Here is a 19,389-nt window from a genome sequence, read left to right on the forward strand (position 1 = left end):
ATTACGTTGTCTGCAGGTGGTATACATCTGCTATCATTGTGGTTTTTTCCCCCTTTCCTGAGAAACGTCTCATTAGGAATGCTCCATGGAATATCAGCCAAATCAAACTAATTTAGGTTCCCACTAGCGTTCACTCTACGTAATTTGACGAACGCGCGGGATGCTGGCCAGAGTATTTTATAATCTGGTGCATCCAGTCTGCGATACAGTTTCGCTAAGAAGCAGAGGAACTGCAGTTTCGAGGCAGGTAGTACGAACAAATAATTACAGCCCCGAAAGTTTAGTTAACTGTGAGCGATTGGCTCTAGTGTGGCGGCGTGAATTAGGTTCTCGGCCGACGTTTCCAGATCCGACCAGGCGTCTTGGAGGAGCACCGCCTGTAGTGTGATGTATACTGGCTGCATTGCCACGTTCATCACAGATCTTTGTTTTTCCTATGAACAAAGCGTCCCCATCGACTGCTAGTACTGTAGTTGTGTTACGTATTTCTCTCATACTAAAATGTAGACTTTCACGGCCGGAAATATCATGTCCATTATAACTATCCGGGCTGTTATGCCGTGGTCGGTTGATGAATTCAGTGTCGATTCCCAAGGTTTCGTCTCCGACTGCGGGAGACATCTTCAAGGGGGTCCGTAGCTCGATGGAAGGTCCAACACACCCATTGGCTCGCTACAGTAGCGAGCCAATGGGTGTGTTGGACCTTCCATCGAGCTACGGACCCCCTTGAAGATGTCTCCCGCAGTCGGAGACGAAACCTTGGGAATCGACACAGATTCATCAACAGACCACGGCGTATAATGGACATGATATTTCTCTCAGTTACTAAATTTCGTAGTTTAATCATTTATGGAGTCAGTTTGCAACCCACATGTTGTTTTGTTCATCGTACGCAGCACCTGTTTTGCTACAGTTGATCAGATCAGCTCAGGTTCGGCTCTATTAATTTTAAAAAACTTTCCCCCGTAGGATTTAACGCACGCAATTTACCCAAGTTCAGGCACGATATTTCAACGGTCCAACTAGCCGCCATCTCTAGATGCATAGTCACAAGGGAACTCAAGTAACATTTTTTTTTCTTTATTGTTATTTCATCCCCCATGCCCCAGGTGGGCGGGGAATTGGCTATCAGTGGTACAATACTTCGCTCTTCAGCCAAGACGATGGAAAAAATGAGAACTGTACGTTTTCAATTGAAAATGTTAATGACGGTCAGATAAAATGACGAAAGATATATCAATTTAAAAACGCCACTGCTATGAAAAAAGCACTGCAGCACTGGAGTTCCACTTAACATCTGAAGGACCGGCACTGGATGAGAAGTATTGTGGTAGGACAGAATATGTTCCTGTGGGTGAAGAGATAGTGGTCTGTTAGGTCTGATAGGTAGGAGGTGAAGTGGATAATGCGAGTACAGACGGTGGGAAGGACAGAGGGTGAGGAGGAGTAATGGTGTGTGGGTACAAGAAAGGGATAGGGATGGGTAGAGAGGGAAAAGGAGAGAGGAGTCCTGATGTGGAGTGGCATAGGTGGGGAAGGGTTGAAGTAGGAGGGATACATATCGGGGCCGGTCTCATTGTCTGGGAGAGGGAGCTGGATGTAGTTGCGTTGAGATATGGAGTGTGCGTAGGCGTAGGGATGGAGGGATGTGTTTCTGAAGGCGCGGCAGCATACCAAAGTTCGTGATCAGAGGGGAGGCAACGGCGTGATTGAAATCTAGTTTGCGGATAGTATAGGAGATGCGGAGGTGTTCGATGTGGGTGAGGAGGGTTGGGAATTTGGTAATCTGATAGAGGATCTCTGTGGGGGAAGGTAAGCGGATGCGGAAAGCGAAACAGAGCGCATGGCGTTCGAGGATCTAGAGAGACATACAGAACCTTGGTGTGGCGGATATCCATGCAGCATTTTCATAGCACTGGATGGGTCAGGATTTTATAAGTGTGGAGAGTTGGGGAAGGTTGTAATCCAGAAGTTCGGCCTGAGGTAACATCAAATACGGCGGCTCCTTTATACCCCAGGATCAAGCCGGTGCGCGCGTGCGAGAAGCAGAAGGCTGCCCTCTGCGAAGCGAAGAATTGCAATCCTGCATGTGGTAGAAACTAACAATTGCCATGAATCGCAAATTAAGATGCAGCCGGTTGAAAATCAGACCGCTGTAGTATTACATCTAATAAAACAGGATTCTACATCTTGTTTGCTCCTGAGGATTCTCAGAAAATACAGCATCAAAAGTATCCTATTGGCTTTGGCCAAAACTACAGCCCTTCTTGGATCTGTTAAAGATGGTTTGGGATTGAAGAAGCCTGGATTATATAAACTTCCCTGTCCTTGCGGAAAAGCTTGTAAAGGACTAACTATTTGTACGGTTTATGACGGACGTATGAAACATCAACCTCACACCATGTTTGCTCCAGCCTGAAAAATCTACCGTCGGTGACCATTGCCTCAGTGATGTGCATTATATGTCGTTTAAAGAGACGTAAATTATTGTTCCGTGTTCCCGTTACAGGGATTGTATACTTAAGGAATCCATCGAAATCCGATGACGTTATTAATATATATATATAAAGATTTTCCTCTAAGCAAGATGTGGAATCCTATTTTATTAGATACAAAACAACAATGGTCTGGTTTTTTACCGGCTACATCGTAGCTTGAGCGGCGCCGCGTGTTCTTCCGTTCGGAGAGGACAGCCCTTCAGCTTCTCGCGTACGCGCAGCGGCCAGTTTTCGGGGTGCAAAGGAGCCGCCGATCTGATATCAAATCTGGCGTGACTGTACACCTGCAATCTCACCTGAAGATGGTGGCCAGTTGGACCGTCGAAATATCGTGTCGTCCGGACTACAAAATGCGGCTGCATACCCGTCAAGAGCATCAACGTTTTTAAGCCGGCAAAATGATCGGCATCACATCTGCAATTTCGTTTTAGCAGTGTGTAGCTGGTGTCAAACCAAACATACACTGCTCATCACGTCTTTCATGCGACTCACAGTGGCGACGGAAAGCGTCGGTTTGTTTCCAGTTACACATAAAATGATTTTCAAAGAGGACTTTAACGTGCCTACTCGTTTAGCGCTCCCAAATTAAAGAAATGAGATATTAGATTTATCGATATGTATAAACAAAAGTCAGTAAAACACGAAGAGTAACCAGTACACAAGCAGCGACTGACCAGCGCTGCTGCTTGGTGGCAGCAGTCAGCGCGGGCCAAGGCGATGCTTGAGTACTGGTTACTCTTCGTGTTTTACTGACTTTTGTTTATACATATCGATAAAACTAATATTTCATTTCTCAAATTGGGGCCGCTAAACGGATAGACACGTTAATGTCCGCTTTATAATTTTTTTTATTTTTTTCTTTCTCTTCAGTTTAACAGGACTGAAACGACGCTTACCGTGGAAACTGGTAGTCGCATGAAAAACGCTATGAGCAATATTTGCTTGGGCTGATTCCAGCTACACATTGCAAAAACGAAATTGGAAAAATGCGCTTGACAGCTCTTAAAAGGGACGCACTATATCTATCCCCTCTTTCGCTGCGTTCCTCAGCTAGCATTGGGGCTCTATTTCAAGTGGGACTCGTCACGGAAGCCAATTCTACTCCAGCCAATGAGATTTCAGGACGAAGACGCGTCTGGAGACGCCACGGACAACTCTGGAGTACCAAGCGGATGTCACGGCCCGACAACTTGTAGTGATGGTCTGGGTTGTCATTTCATTTCATTTCGTAGTTGTGCAACCGCGGCACCCTCACAGCACAGCGGCACGTCGCCGCCTTTCTATGCCCTGTTTTGTTGCCCTTCATGGCAAGCCATCCTGGGACTTGCATCTCAGCAAGATCATGCCCGCCCCCATGTGGGACAGGTTCTACTGCTTGTCTTCGTGCTTGCTAAGCCCTACCTTTCCTAGTAAGGTAGCTGGATCTCTCCTCAACTGAGATTGTTTCGAGCATCATGGGCAGGGCCCTCAAACCAGGTAAGGATTTAGACGATCTAACGAGCCAATTGGGCAGAATTTGGTATGCCATCCCTCAGACGCGCATTTAACAACTCTGTTAACAAATGGCAAACCGAATAACAGCTTGCGTACTGGCCGCAGGTGGCGCAAAGCGTTATTGACTTTCCCAGTTCGTCAACATATTTCTCTTGTACAAATCATCCGAATTTTTCTGAAACTGCAATATTTTTTTCCGCTCTCAGAGGGTACATGTGACACACAAAAATGATTTTGTTTTTGTGGTGATCTACGGACTCCAAATGCTTAATAAAAGGAAACACCGTCTGAAGTAAGATGCAATGTAGACGATCTTTATTTAAATGCCGGCCGGAGTGGCCGAGCGGTTCTAGGTGCTATAGTCGGGAGCCGCGCCACCGCCACGGTCGCAGGTTCGAATTCTGCCTCGGGCATGGACGTGTGTGATGTCTTTAGGTTAGTTAGGTTTAAGAGGTTCTAAGTTCTAGGGGACTGATGACTTTAGAAGTTAAGTCTCATAGTGGTCAGAGCCATTTGAACCATTTTTTTTATTTAAATGGTGCATATTACACCCTGTTTCGGACCATTTCTTTTATTAAACACAAAAGGAGTTAGGTGATGAAGCAAAAATTGCGATGGATGAAGTGTCCGAGAACAGCGGTCTCGTCGCTTTGTAGTAGTGTGCAATAAGTGTATAAGCGACATCTTATGCTGCATACGAAACTGGAGTGAAATAGATGCAAGGGAGCTGATGGTACGACAGAAACAGGATACACGCATAAAAGGTGCGGAAAAACATGAAGGAGGTCATGTCGCCTTCTTTAGCCCTTATAGAAGTTCACAACGCTCCTATCCAGTTAAGGGTACAGCGCACTCCTTACCAAATGGGTAATAATAATTATCGATACACGCAGATCTCGATATTGCTACTATTCTTTAATATTAACTACAGTGTGATTATTATTGCAAATATACCAGAGAATATTGGCATAGGCACAGACTTTTATCCGCTACTTACCGAATATCCACATCACTTTCAACTGTTATATATTAATCCGACATCCAATTTCCTTGAAGCTGGTATATTTATTTCGACTGCTATCTGATATATGTACAATCGATTTGAAGGCAATATTGCCTGAATCCCAAAAAATGACTCTGAGCACTATGGGACTTAACTTCTGAGGCCATCAGTCCCCTAGAACTTTGAACTACTTAAACCTAACTAACCTAAGGACATCACACACATCCATGGCCGAGGCAGGATTCGAACCTCCGACGTAGCGGTAGGGCGGTTCCAGACTGTAGCGCCTAGAACCGCTCGGCCACTCCGGCCGGTCATGAGTCGCACGCTGTAAGTGCTTTAACTGCCGTTCCACCATGGGATGCGCCGCCCATAGTTTGTCTGCGACACATTTTCATAGGTCGTGTAAAACATCGTCCACTTTTTTTTTTATATGACGCAGAGAGGGGTGGGCGTTGGACATGAAGTATCAAACTGCGTGGCGGACGCATTATGAGCGCCTTCCTTGATGGAACGACAGTTGCTCTCTATTCACGAAGCATACCTAAGAAGATGAGACATTATTGTCTTCAAATCGAGTGTGCACAGAAAAGATGAACTTCAAAACAAAAATAAAAGGTAAAGCTATGAGGAAATTTACTTTCATTGGAATAAAAATATTATTACTGCGAATATTTGCGAATATCTGGATCTGTAGAGACCTCTGCTCCTGTTGACACACATTACCGCAATCATTGTCTGATCAAAAACCTTGTTACGTGCAAAGTGAATCGTGAACTACCTCGAAAGTCGGAGAAAGTGATGGAGGAAGATTAAGAGTTTTACATCCCATCGGCGACGAGGTATTCCGAGTCAGAGCACAATCTCGAATTGGTCCACCTCCACAGCTGGATAGTCGGGTGTCTGACGGCTATTCGAAGAACCGGAGTCCGATTCGGGTACTGCCACGGATATATCCTTGACGGGAGGACTGGAAGGTGGTGCTCTCGGCCTCGTGATGCCAACCCAGAAGCTACTTGAGTGAGAAGCAGTGGCTCTGATGTCTATAATGCCGGCAATCGCACGAATAACGGTGTGTTGACCCCAAGCCACTCCATACCGCATCCTATGACGCACTGCAAGAGGATGGCACGGCGGTCGGTCGGACCTGATTTTGTCCAAATGGGCCAGAACGGCAGAGCTATATTAATTCCTCTTTTTTTTTTGTACGATTTGGAACTGGACTAGAAAATCGCGAACGTTTGGGAGCACTCCTGGCATTCGTCTTGCGCCGTTTAAGGAAACCACTGGAACAGTTACATGTGAACTGGCGTGCTCCCGAAATCGAGAGCAGAACATTACCACTGCGGCAGTGCTGCGGCATTTACCGCAGGCTGGCGGCTAGAACACATATGCTTTCACAGTTAAGCAGTTCCAACGCACTGGGAACCAGTATAAGGGAAACCTGTTGGATTCCTCGTGACATTTACTCGGAGTTGTGGAGAAAAAGCAAGATGTTAGCAGAGAGACAGACGGTATTTATAAAAGAATCCGGGGACCAGTGACTGTCATAAATTTTTGCGGTCGAAAGCTGCCTCCGTGAGACCGCTGAACTTTCTACTTCCTCCTGTCTCCATCCCTCTTTTCCTCTCAGTCTCGGACGTCGGACTGACACACACACACACACACACACACACACACACACACACACACACACACACACACCACCGTGCACACCAAGAGCTATTTTCCAAATGTTTTTCAAGATCAGTTTTCTGTCTTATTTTATTTAATACTGGACATCACTTATCTCTTCCTATTTACTATTGTGCTGCGTTTGAAGCTCTCCATGCGTTCAACAATAGTACCGTTTCGTTCACATCACTGATGTATTTTATTAAATCACCTTATGCACGTACTTACCTTCTGCTAATTTTCAACTGTCGAACAAAGACTATTACTTTCAAGATTTTTCCAGGTGAATAAGATGCCGGTTTTGTGTATCCGCTGGAAATTGCCACTTCTCTCAAATCTGAGGAAGTTAGAGCATTATGGGCACGGCCCTCCGACTAGATAGGGATTTTGACGATCTAACGCGCCAATTAGGTAGGATTTTGCACGACACCCCTCAGGAGAATATCCAACAACCGTAACAGTCAATGTCAACACGAATAACTGCTTCAATAAGGGCCAGAAGTGAACCAACGCCTTATTGACTTGCTCCATTTTGTTTGTTTGCACATGTAGACCACATCTACTGATTTCCGTCCTATTCGGATAATTTTTTCGTCGCGCCTCTCTCTCTCTCTCTCTCTCTCTCTCTCTCTCTCTCTCTCTTGTCTTAGAGTGCGCTTTAGATTCTTGTAGACTTACCGCACTGGTAAAACAAGTCGAGTGAAGATCATCATCTGCAGCCATACGAAACATACTTTAGAACACTACCTCTGCCGCGGAGGGCACACGACGCCACCCGTTCCTGTGAGGACTGTCAGTAGACTCGACGATTATGTGCGATTATGTGAGCTCCCAGAACACTTGCGTAACTATTTACGATTTAGCTACATAATCTAAGGAGAATCACGAACAAGATGTGGGCACTATCACTGGCTACTGCCCGCTCGCATCGGTCACTCCGTTGCAAAATACTGGGAGAATCACTCGTCCTTGAGCCAGCCTCATAGGCCCCTCCACTGCCCATTCAGGAGGATTAGGGAAAGACCAACCCATGGCCGCCAGGCTGGAGGAACTCCCTTCCCGCGGTCACCGACTCTGGCGTAGGCGATATCCAAATGAAGATCAAAGGATGGTCAGGAAATGGTATGTCACAAATTTTCCCCGAAAATCGAAGTGAGACACGCAGATGGAGTGGAAAATCGCAAACTGCTCCATAAAACTAATTATAATGTTTAGATGGCATCGCTACACTTCCTTTACACATGCCCTGCGATCTAGATATTATAATTTTTTTTATATATTCATGAGATCACATGGTCCACACACAAGTGAAACATGTTGAGTCGTCCGCCTGTGAAGTGGCGCGGCGGCTACGGCTGCGGCCTACCTTCTTGTGGTTCCACAGCACGTTGACGCTCGGCTTCCCTCTCCGGAAGTCTGACTGGTCGATGACGTCATCGTGGATGAGCGACGCCGAGTGGATCATCTCGCAGATCATAGCCACTTGCCGCTGCGACGCAAGCAGGCTGCGAACACCAACACTCTTTGTTAGACAAGGAAGTAAAAACAAAGAAACACAACGTAGCCACTCAATTTTAGTTACTTTACTACAACGCGTTTCCTGGGTTGTGTTCCACGTAACATTTGACAGTTGTGGGTTCAGCTCAGCGTTGTCGACGGAAAACTAGCGATGTCGAAATGTAAAATGTTTTAAATTAATGACTATCTGTCATAAATCACTGGAAACAGTTACAAAAATGCTGAGAAGTAGCGATATAAACTGAATGAGTTACAGGAAAATTGGGTACGAACCTGAAATGTATTGGAGGAATCTTAAGAAAATGAAATTCATCCGCGAAAGCAGTGGCTTACAAAACAATCTATTGCTAAATATTTCTCGTCAACCTGGTACTCTTACCAGGGGCCAACGAAAAGCGGGGCATGTCGTCACGGAATCGCTTAGCAAGTGTGTGTGTGTGTGTGTGTGTGTGTGTGTGTGTGTGTGTGTGTGTGTGTGGTATAGAAATGCTCAACAGACTCCAGTGGCAGGCGCTGCAAGAGGGGCATCGGGCTACATGTGGGGGTTTACTGTTGGAGGTCGGAGAGCGTACGTTTCTAGAAGGGTACGATAACCTTATAGTTTGTCGCACACGCATCTCGACAAATGACCACGACCTGAATATCAGAGAAACGGAGATTCAGCAACAATCATTCTTCCCACGCATCACCCGTGGATGGACCAGAGATGGAGGAGGAGGAGGACGAGGAGATTAGTGTTTAACTTCCCGCCAAACAACAAGGTCATTAGAGACGGAGCACAAGCTCGGATTAGAGAAGGATGGGAGAGAAAATCGACCGCGCCCTTTCCCGGCATTTGCCTGAAGCGATTTACGGAAATCACAAAAAACCCAAATCAGGATGGCCGGACGCGGATTTGAACCGCCGTCCTCCCGAATGTGAGTCCAGTGTGCTACCCACTGCGTCATCTTGCTCGGTAGGGACCAGAAATGGCGGAAACGATGGTGGTAACGAACGTTTCGCCACATGTCATAAGGTGGTTTGCCGAGTAGTGGTAGATGTAATTAACTGCCAAACTGCCAAGAGTCTTAATCTCAAAATCTGTGAAAAATGCCACGTTGCAGCATGGTCCGTAATAGGCATTAAATTGAATGTTTCCCTATAACGGATTGGGTAAGGCAGTTCAAAGGTTGGAGGATGGTAAGAACGTACCACATCAAATGTCCAGTAAAGCACAGTTGTGTTGCAATCAACTATGCCGTTTAGAGAAGCTTTATCTTTATACAGTCTCTAATGAAATGTATCCGGACACACTTATGTAAGAAGAAATTAACACTAGTAGTCACGAAAGGCAGATCCGCCATAATAAAAGGAGGCGGGGAGTATTTTGTTTAGCGAAGCACTGGCAGCAGAAAGGACTGGACAGTAGAGCTCAGTGACTTCGAATGTGGACCAGCCACTGGATTTCACAGAGTAACTAATCCATCAAGGATATCTGAACCCTTCATAACACGTCCAAGTTGACTGTTAGTGACGTGATTGTGAAACGGACAAGTGAAGGATGAATCAAAGGTAAATCAAGATGACCTCATGCACCGAAGGACTGGGACCGTCGTGCGGTAGCGTTCTCGCTTCCCGCGCCCGGGTTCCCGGGTTCGATTCCCGGCAGGGTCAGGGATTTTCTCTGCCTCGTGATGATTGGGTGTTGTGTGATGTCCTTAGGTTAGTTAGGTTTAAGTAGTTCTAAGTTCTAGGGGACTGATGACCATAGCTGTTAAGTCCCATAGTGCTCAGAGCCATTTGAACCATTTTTGAACTGGGACCGTCGAAAAAAAAAAAAAAAGGTGCAAATGGCTCTGAGCACTATGGGACTTAACTTCTGAGGTCATCAGTCCCCTAGAACTTAGAACTACTTAAACCTAACCTAAGGACATCACACACATCCATGCCCGAGGCAGGATTCGAACCTGCGACCGTAGCGGTAGCGCGGTTCCAGACTGTAGCGCCTAGAACCGCTCGGCCACTCCGGCCGGCGGGACTGTCGAGTATTGCGAAGCGTGGTTGTACAAAAATCGCATGAAATCATCCGTAGGAATCATTCATGAGTTCCGAAGTGCTACACCAGTCAAGCTAGCTCAAAGACTATGCGTGGGCATTGATAAAGAATGGGGTACAATGCTTCTCGTAAGCCACAGATTTCTATAGTCGTTGTTAAGTAACGCCTGAAGTGGTGTAATCGAGTGACGACAACGGACAGTATACGATTGGAAGCGAGTTGATTGGAGTGATGAACCACGCTTCATCCTGTAGCAATCCGAAGGACGGGTTTGGCTTTGGCGAATACTTAGAGAACGTTACCTGGCATCATGTATAATCCCAGTATCGAAGTACGAATGGGATGGTGCTACGGTGTAGGTGTGTTTTTCGTGGTCAAGTCATGAGCCCATTACTGCGCTTAAGAAAATGCTGAATGCCGAAGGACACGAACACATTTTACGTACTGCGTACTGTATTGCAGAGGAACAGTCCCGAGACCAAGACTGTTTGTACCAGCATATCAATGAACACTGTCATAAGCCAGCATGTATGAGGCAACGGTTTGCGAACAATGACATTGCTGAAAGGAGCTGGTCTACCCAGAGGCCCGATCTGAACCAATGGACGATCTTTGGGATATGTCAAAACGTCGACTTCTCGCCAGGCCGCAGTGTCTCTGGTTTGGGCTCTTGAGGAAGCATGAGCTGCTATTCCTCCACACACCTTCAGACACCTCATCTAAAGAGTACCCAACAGAGTTCAAGCCGCCATAAGGGCGAAGGGTGGACCCTCCACAAATTGATGTCCACTAGTCACTGACCTGATACTTTTGATCAGGTATTGTATACAAAGTGAGCGAAATCGCAGTACATAACATGAATGGCGGAATTATTCCAGACTCTGACGAAGAGTAGAATAATCAATAAGGTCTCTGTTACGCCAATCTCAGCCACTAAACAGTTACATAAGTGGAAACCTGAAAACGTATCCCGATATGCCTTGCCTACTTCAAAAACCGCAATATGGGAGCTGGGTGTTTAAAGAGAAAAATAAATCTCGAGAAACGCACGTCGCAGTAAACTTGTCTACCTTGGGGGCACGTGGCAAGCAGCATTCCGTTTACATAAGTGAACTTGGTAGTCCGGCAGTGAACTAGCGACCTTGCCGGTTTGTCTAGGCGCCGGGCAGCTGGTTGCAGGAAACAGGTTAATGCCGGTCGGCTATCCCTGCTCCGAGGGAGGTAACCGCCAGAGGCGTTATGCCGTGCGCTAGTGACGCACTGCTGCCTCTGGGCATGTCCAGCCAAGTGGAACTGCCCGCTCAAGTTATGCAACAGGCTTCTACTACTGCTAGGCACACTCATACAAACAGCAGCCTAAAACGATACTGTGCTCATATACCAGCTCCAGGCTCCGGCGTTGACAGAAAAATTCACTGCCGATCAGCCGCTGTGTCATCCTCTGTATACAGTATAATTTTTGTGCTGTGTGGAGTGGGATGGGGTCCTAACATCGCATCGCTCTCCCGGCCGTTGTCAGCTTTCCAGACCTCGGAGCTGCTACTTCTCATACAAGTGCACGATAAAATCACATTAATGTGACCATCACCTGTGTTCGACGTCAACAATGGCAGAAGCAGCACTAGCAGTGCAGAGTCTTCGGTTGTTTGCAGATGGCGCTGTCGTTTATCGACTAATAAAGTCATCAGAAGATCAAAACAAACTGCAAAACGATTTAGAAGAAATATCGGAATGGTGCGAAAAGTGTGAAGTTATCCACATGAGTACTAAAAGGAACGCGTTAAATTTCGGTTACACGATAAATCAGTCTAAACTAAAAGCCGTAAATTCAACTAAATACCTAGGTATTACAATTACGAACAATTTAAATTGGAAGGAACACATAGAAAATGTTGTGGGTTCAAGACTGCATTTCATTGGCAGGACAATTAGAAAATGTAACAGATCTACTAAGGAGACTGCCTACATTACGCTTGTCCATCGTCTTTTAGAATATTGTAGCGAAATGTGAGATCCTTATCGGATAGGATTGACGGAGTAAGTCGACAAAGTCCAAAGAAGGGTAGCACGTTTTGTATTATCGCGAAATATGGGAGAGAGTGCCACAGAAATGATACAGGATTTGGAATGGACATCATTAAAAGAAAGGAGTTTTTCGTTGCGACGGAATCTTCTCACGAAATTCCAATCACCAACTTTCTCCACCGAATGCGAAAATATTTTGTTGACACCGACTTACATAGGGAGGAACGATCACAAAGATAAAATAAGGGAAATCAGAGCTCGTACGGAAAGCTATAGGTGTTCATTCTTTCCGCGCGCTATACGAGATTGGAATAATAGAGAATTGTGAAGGTGGTTCGATGAACCCTCTGCCAGGCACTTAAATGTGATTTGCAGAGTATCCATGTAGATGTAGATAAAGCGTGTCGCGGGAACGCGAAAACCAGTGCAGTCACTGAAAGAGCAAACGAAGCGATTTATCTGACATCCAAAACAGCAAGACCATTGGATTTCTGGCCAAGGATGGAAGTATTTCCGAACCGGACAATCTTCTATACTGTTCGCGTGCCGCTGTGGTGAAAGTATACCGTTGCGTGGCAAAATGACGCTGTCCAAAACGGGCGCCGATGCAACTCCAGTGCATCAAGCGCCGTAGATGACAGGGGTGACTGACGGTTGCGGAGATGTGTACAGGCGAACAGACGGGCAACTGTTGAGCAACTTACCTCCCAAATGAACAAATGGGGCTCCCAACAGTGTGTCGTCAATGACCAGCTTGCCTAAGTGTGGACAGGTAGCCTTCTCAGATGAATCACCTTTTACGCTCCATCGGACAGATGGCCGCTGGCGTGTTCGCCATGAACCGTCTAAGGCAAACGCCCCATAAGCAGTAGGAAGCGTTATGGTGTTACGAATGTTTTCCTGCCATTCTCTGGGTGATCTCGTCATTTTGAAAGGCACAATGGATCAACACAAGTATGCATCTATCCTTGGAGACCAAGTACTCGTGCACACGCAGTTGATTTTTCCTCAGCACGATGGCAACTACCAACACAAAAGTGCAACGTGTCACAAAGTTCATAGTGTACATGCGTGGTTCAAAGAATACCAGGACGAGTTGCCCGTTCTCCGCTGGTCACCAAAATGCCTAAATTTAAACACAGTCGAGAATCTATGGGACCACTTCGATCAGACTATTCGCGCTATGGACCTCCCGCCGAGAAACGTAGCTCAGCTGCCACAGTACTGGAGTCGGCATGGCTCCAGATCCCCGTCGGTACCTCCCAGAACCTCACTCAATCTCCCTGCGCGTCTCGCTGCGGTCCGCGCTGCAAAAGGTGGTTATTCAGGCTTCTGGCAAGTGGTCACATTAATGTGACCGGAAGTAAAGGAGAAACGCCTGGGAGTACAACGGGAACCGAGCCCTGATTACACTCATGGTAGTCAGGCGCGCTCACCTCTCAGCTACGCAGGCGGAGACTAAGGCTAACGTGGACGTCCGAAATACCTTGAATCCTGGAACTTACTGGCAGAATGAAACTGTGAAGTTTGAAAGGCAGTGTATGAGGTACTGGCGGAAGTACAGCTTCAACGTGGGTCGCGAGTCGTTCTTGCATTGATCAGGCGGTAGTGTTTTATATATATATATACAGGGTGTTCCTGAAAGTTTGGCCGTACCTTTTTGTAATACCCTGTATATTTAAAAGCACAGGTCGGGCTATTCTAGTGCTTGCACTGCACTTTTTAGCCATAGCAGGTTTTACAATTTTATTTCTTTCTTTTATTACAATTTTAAAGTGCTTGCTGGAAAGGTGCTATTTACATTTTTTGCACTTTTAAGATGATCATTTCCAATAGATATTTATTATTACAATACATAATTTGAATGAGATATATCTTATTTTAACAATGTATACAATAATAGAACAAAGGAGAAGAGTCTCCACAGTTTTTGAAGTGCGAGTGAGAGTTAAAGACATAAACATTAACATATAATAACATATAATTATTCACATTGGTGTGTGTAGTGTTACTGTACATAATTTGCACGAAATATATCTTATTTTAACAATGTATACAATAATAGAACAGAGGAGAGAAGAACAGCACATGCCGCGAAACGCAAGGTTCCTGGTTCGATTCCCAGCCCGGCAAACAGTTTTAATCTGCCAAGAAGTTTCAAACTAGCGCACACTGCGTTCCAGAGTGAAAATTAATTCTGGAAATCTTGAATCCTACTCGTTATTGTTGTGTACACCACAACACGCTTTAAATCACACAAGGTGTGTTCAAAAAGTAAAGGGAATTTTCTAGTTTTACGCTTAGTATTAGTGTTATTCGCTCGATTTTCGAGTTATTGGTTAATACGTCCGAAAGTGTCTGTACCATCTTAGCCATACATGATATTTTATTTCAGACAATCTGTATTAAAATTCGCTACAAGAACGTATATAGTGTAACAAACCGTTATAAACGTTAAATATCGGCTTTGATGAGTATATTATGAGGAAAAAGGCTTTATGAATGGTACAACTTTACAATCTGGCAAGTAAGAGCGTGGTCTGCATTACACACATCTTGTAAGAGATTTCGCCTCATTTCTTCTCCAACCCAACAGAAAGAACCTTTTTCCTTCACGCAATATCCATAAAGCATTAGTTTAGTTTAAACTTTTGACTGAAACACACAGGAAGAGACACGAGTGTAGCTGACACTTCGTGTTTATCAAAGATATCTGAAGTCGACTGCCTAACGTTGGCTCATCGACAAAAATGAAGTACTGATACTGCGGGAGGACACTGATCCGAAGCACCGCAGCAGCCTTTGCAACGACTGAAAAAGGAGAAAGGTGTGCAGGTACTGGAATGGCCCTCACAGTCGCCTGACGCAAATCCCACTGAAAATGTATGGTCTGACCTCAGAAAGAAGTTGCATGGAAAAAATATCTTAACTTTGAAATAGCTGTAAACGCAAATTCGACGCATTTCGAGGTCTCTTCCACGTGGATACGTGGAAAACTTTATTTCAAGCATGCTTCGGAGATCTCAAGCAATTATCGACGCTGCGGGTGACAGAACGTATTGTTAATTCGAACTGCTTTTTCCTGTCGTTCATATATGATGTATGTAAATGTTTTAGTTTTTTGTGAAATAAATTTTTTCTACGGATTAACCCGACCACCATCTTATTTAACAGACTGTATATGCGTTTCGAGGAAGGACGCGTAAGATCTCGAAGGTGATGAACACCCTGGACGCCCTAGCATAGCATTAACCGATGAAATCGTGGAAACACTGAAAGAAATGACTATCAGAAATTATTAGGGAAGTCGCTGATAATGTTGGCATACCAACTGGCTCATACCACGACATTTTTTCGGATGTTTCGGGTACGAATCGCGTGACAGAATAATTTGTTCAAAAACTCCTGAATTTCGAACAAAAGCAGCGGCGAATTCCAGTTACTGATACGTGTCGTAGCAGGTGATGAAATACAGGTTTACGGCTGTGACGTCGAAACTAAGGCTCAACTATCTCAGCAGTCTAGATCGCAGAGATCCCAAACATTTTTAAAACGGCGGTCAAATATGAAGGTTAAGGTCACTGTGTTCTGCGATTATAACGACATAGCGCAGCATAAGTTCTGGCCACAAGGTGGATCGATCAATATGGACTATAATGAACAAATTCAAAGCCGATTAACGAAAAAGTATTTACGAAAAAAAACTCCCGGATTTGTGAGGAAACATTTCATGACTTTTGGGCCATGATAGTGCACCAGCCTAGACTTATAACCTACTTAGACCAACAGTGTAACGATGTCGCATCTACCACATTCGCCAGACATGGACCGTGTGGCCTTTTTCTGTTCGCTAAAATGTAGGAAATGATAAACGGCTGCCATTTTGCAAGCTTAGATGAGACTGATGAGAGAGCTAAAAGTTTTACCTGCATTTGAGAAAACGCTGTCACAAGTGTGTATGTTATAAGGGTCATTAATTTAGACGGGAATAAAAATGACGTAGACCAACAAATAAAATTCTTTAAAAAATGTTTTTAAATACACATCAATAATATCTGGTCACCTATTAGTGGACATTAATACAGGGTGTATCAACCTTCGCCTATAAGACAGCTTGAACTCTCATTTTCAATGAGGTATCCGAGTCTGTGGGGGAGTAACAGCCAAAACCAGAGAGGGTAGTGACGTTGGACGCTAGGATCGAGATGAAGACAACTCATCCCGAAAATGTTCCGTGGGTCGGGGCTCTGGACAGGGAAATCCATTTTATGAATGTTGTTGTCCACAAACTGTTGCCTCACAATGCTGCTTTGCGACACGGTGCATTCTCATACTGGTGCAATCATTATCTCCGAACTGACTCTCTACTGTATGCAGTAGACAATGCTGTAAAATGCGTTCATATCACTTCACATTTAGCGTTTTCGTAAGAGCAGTAGGGGGACCAGACCCCAATCACAAAAACTCATATCACAGCACCATCACCTCCACTATAATTCGCCTACGGCCTTGTGAGGTAAACTGAGGAGCTACTTGATTTACAAGTAGCGGCTCCCTCGTAAACTGACATACGGCCGGGAGAGCGGTGTGATGACCACATGCCCCTCCATATCCGCATCCAGTGACGCCTGTGGTTGTGGACAACGCGGCGGCCGGTCGGTACCGTTGGGCCTTGATGGTCTGTTTCGGGCGGAGTTTAGTTCCACTATACTTCACTGTTGGCACCACACATGATGGCAGGCAACGTTGTCCGGGCATTTGCCAAACCCAAACTCTCCAATCAATTTGCCACAGGGTATAGCGCGATTCATGACTCGAAATATCTTCCGGTATACAGTGGCGTCACTCTTTACACCACCTCAAGCGTCGCTTTGCTTTCACCGGAGAGGAGCTGCTTGAACACTGTTCCCCATTCTTTGTGGAATACGACGCACAGTCCACCTAGACTGTCGATAGCACTTTGGAACTCAAGAATGATTCCTACCGCTGATTTCCTGCGATTTTTTACAACTACTTTTCGCAATGCTCGGCGGTTCCTGTCCGTCGGTGTATGAGGTCTGCCTGCTCTTGGTTTAGCTGCGGTTCATCCTTCAGAATCACATCAGCAACAGTCGGCTAGGGCAGATTAAGAAAAGTTGAAATGCCTCGATGGAGATGCTACTCAGGTAACATCCAATGACTGGTCCATGTTCAAAGTCCTTGAATTCTCCTGAGCGATCCATTCTGCTGTTACTGCTTCTGCACTGACAGCAGAACACTCCAGCCTCCTTTTTTATGTACAGCCCCCTCTCGCGACATCTAGCGGACAATTCATTACATACGAGTGTTTCGATACTTTTGATCAGATGGTGTATATTACTATACAGCTAAAACAGCGCACAATGGAAGTTTCCAGTTGCAGGCTGCCTATTTAATGAGTACCAGCAGCAACAAGAATTAGATTTTTCCGTACTTCATATAATTAGCTCCTAAATTTAGAATTTAAAGGGCTGTTCAAAATGGTTAAAATGGCTCTGAGCACTATAGGACTTAACTTCTGTGGTCATCAGTCCCCTAAACCATAGAACAACTTAAACCTAACTAGCCAAAGGGCATCACACACATCCATGCCCGAGGCAGGATCCGAACCTGCGACCGTAGCGGTCGCGCGGTTCCAGACTGTAGCGCCTAGAACCGCTCGTCCACCTCGGCCGGCTTAAAAGGCTGTCATAAGTTATCAATTAAGAGCTACGATTGTATGTTAAAGGTTTAATACAAGTACTGTTAGAAACTATGCACAAAGGGCGTTCAAAAAATTTTGCATAGTCCTCTGTAATATTTTTTATTTTTTGCAGGAGGAGAATGAAATTTTTTGTGGACATACTTGGAAGATATAGCTATTAAGTTGGTATATAAAACTATTTTCTTTTCTTTACAGGTGAGCCATAATGAACCGTGAAATAGATGTCAGGTTGCGACAACGGTCGGTGATGGAGTTTCTCTTCAAGACCGGCGATGATTGCCACATCGATTCACAGGAAGTTGCTCCCTGTTTATGGGGAGGACACACTGGATCGCAGCAGTATCCAGCGGTGGTTGCAGGGGTTTAAAAAAGGTGATTTCTCTCTACTGGACAATCCACCATGCGGTAGGCCATCGATGGCAGTGAATGATGCGAATAAGGAGACGATTGATGAAATCATCCAAAATGACAGATGTGTAACGACACGACTACTTGCTGAAATGACTGTTTTCCTATTGGGTAGTATGGTATCACTGGTTCAGGGTCAGCTCATCAGACTACACCATGACAATGCCAAACACCATGCAGCCCTTATGACGCAGGAGAAAATCAGGAAAATGGGTTGGAAAATTGTTCCTCATCCTCCTTACAGTCAGGACTTGGCTCCGACTGATTTTTACCTCTTCGGTCGTCTGATGGCCCATCTGCGCGGTAAAACATTTGAATGTGAGGAAGACCTTATTTCCTGTGTCCAGCGATGGTGTAAAAGTCAATCCCCAAAATTTTACCACAGTGCACTTACATCATGGAAAGAACGTTGGGCCAGATGCGTCACAGCTGATGGAGGCTACATTGAGTATGATGTATAGCTACATGTTCCATGTATGTTCACAAAAAATTTCATTATCCTCCTGCAAAAAATTAAAAAAAAAGAGACGACTGTGCAAAACTTTTTGAACGCCCTTTGTATGTGCCTGGAGGCAGTGTAGCTCACAGCGTGCACATTGCTCAGACTTTAAGCGTCAGTCAATGTAGGCAATCACGCATTCCCGGCCAGTTCGTGTCAGTGAACTGCACGACATATTTACATTCGGGCGTCACAATCGGTCCCATACTGTGCACTTGTAAACTGACTCAAATTTGGAGAGACCCTCTATCCAGGGATGTGTCTGTTTTCTGTATGCGTTGTAGTTTTTGCATGTACATCTATAATCTTGGAGATACCCCTCCCTGTGTTGGAAAACGAAACGGCGGTAAATATGTTTTCCTGTTGTTACTTCTGACTATACATTAATTTAAGTAACCATACATCAATGTCTTTAACACGGAGAAATATTGATAGTGAAAGAGAAAAGTACAGCTGCATGAGTAGAACTGTAAAATAAGACGTTCATTAACGTTACATCTAGGCCGGAGTGTT

General features: G+C 45.1%; 1 protein-coding gene across 2 annotated transcripts in view; it reads right to left on the reverse strand.

The window, feature by feature from the left end:
- Positions 1-19,389, reverse strand: part of LOC124552582 (all trans-polyprenyl-diphosphate synthase PDSS1) — a 737,622-nt gene that overhangs the window by 144,032 nt on the left and 574,201 nt on the right. For both annotated transcript variants that reach the window (XM_047126903.1, XM_047126904.1), the window contains one exon: positions 8,036-8,174. In XM_047126903.1, the coding sequence (XP_046982859.1) occupies positions 8,036-8,174 (139 nt within the window). The remainder of the gene's footprint in view (positions 1-8,035; positions 8,175-19,389) is intronic.

Source organism: Schistocerca americana, chromosome 10, assembly GCF_021461395.2.
Source record: "Schistocerca americana isolate TAMUIC-IGC-003095 chromosome 10, iqSchAmer2.1, whole genome shotgun sequence".
Taxonomy (NCBI): domain Eukaryota; kingdom Metazoa; phylum Arthropoda; class Insecta; order Orthoptera; family Acrididae; genus Schistocerca; species Schistocerca americana.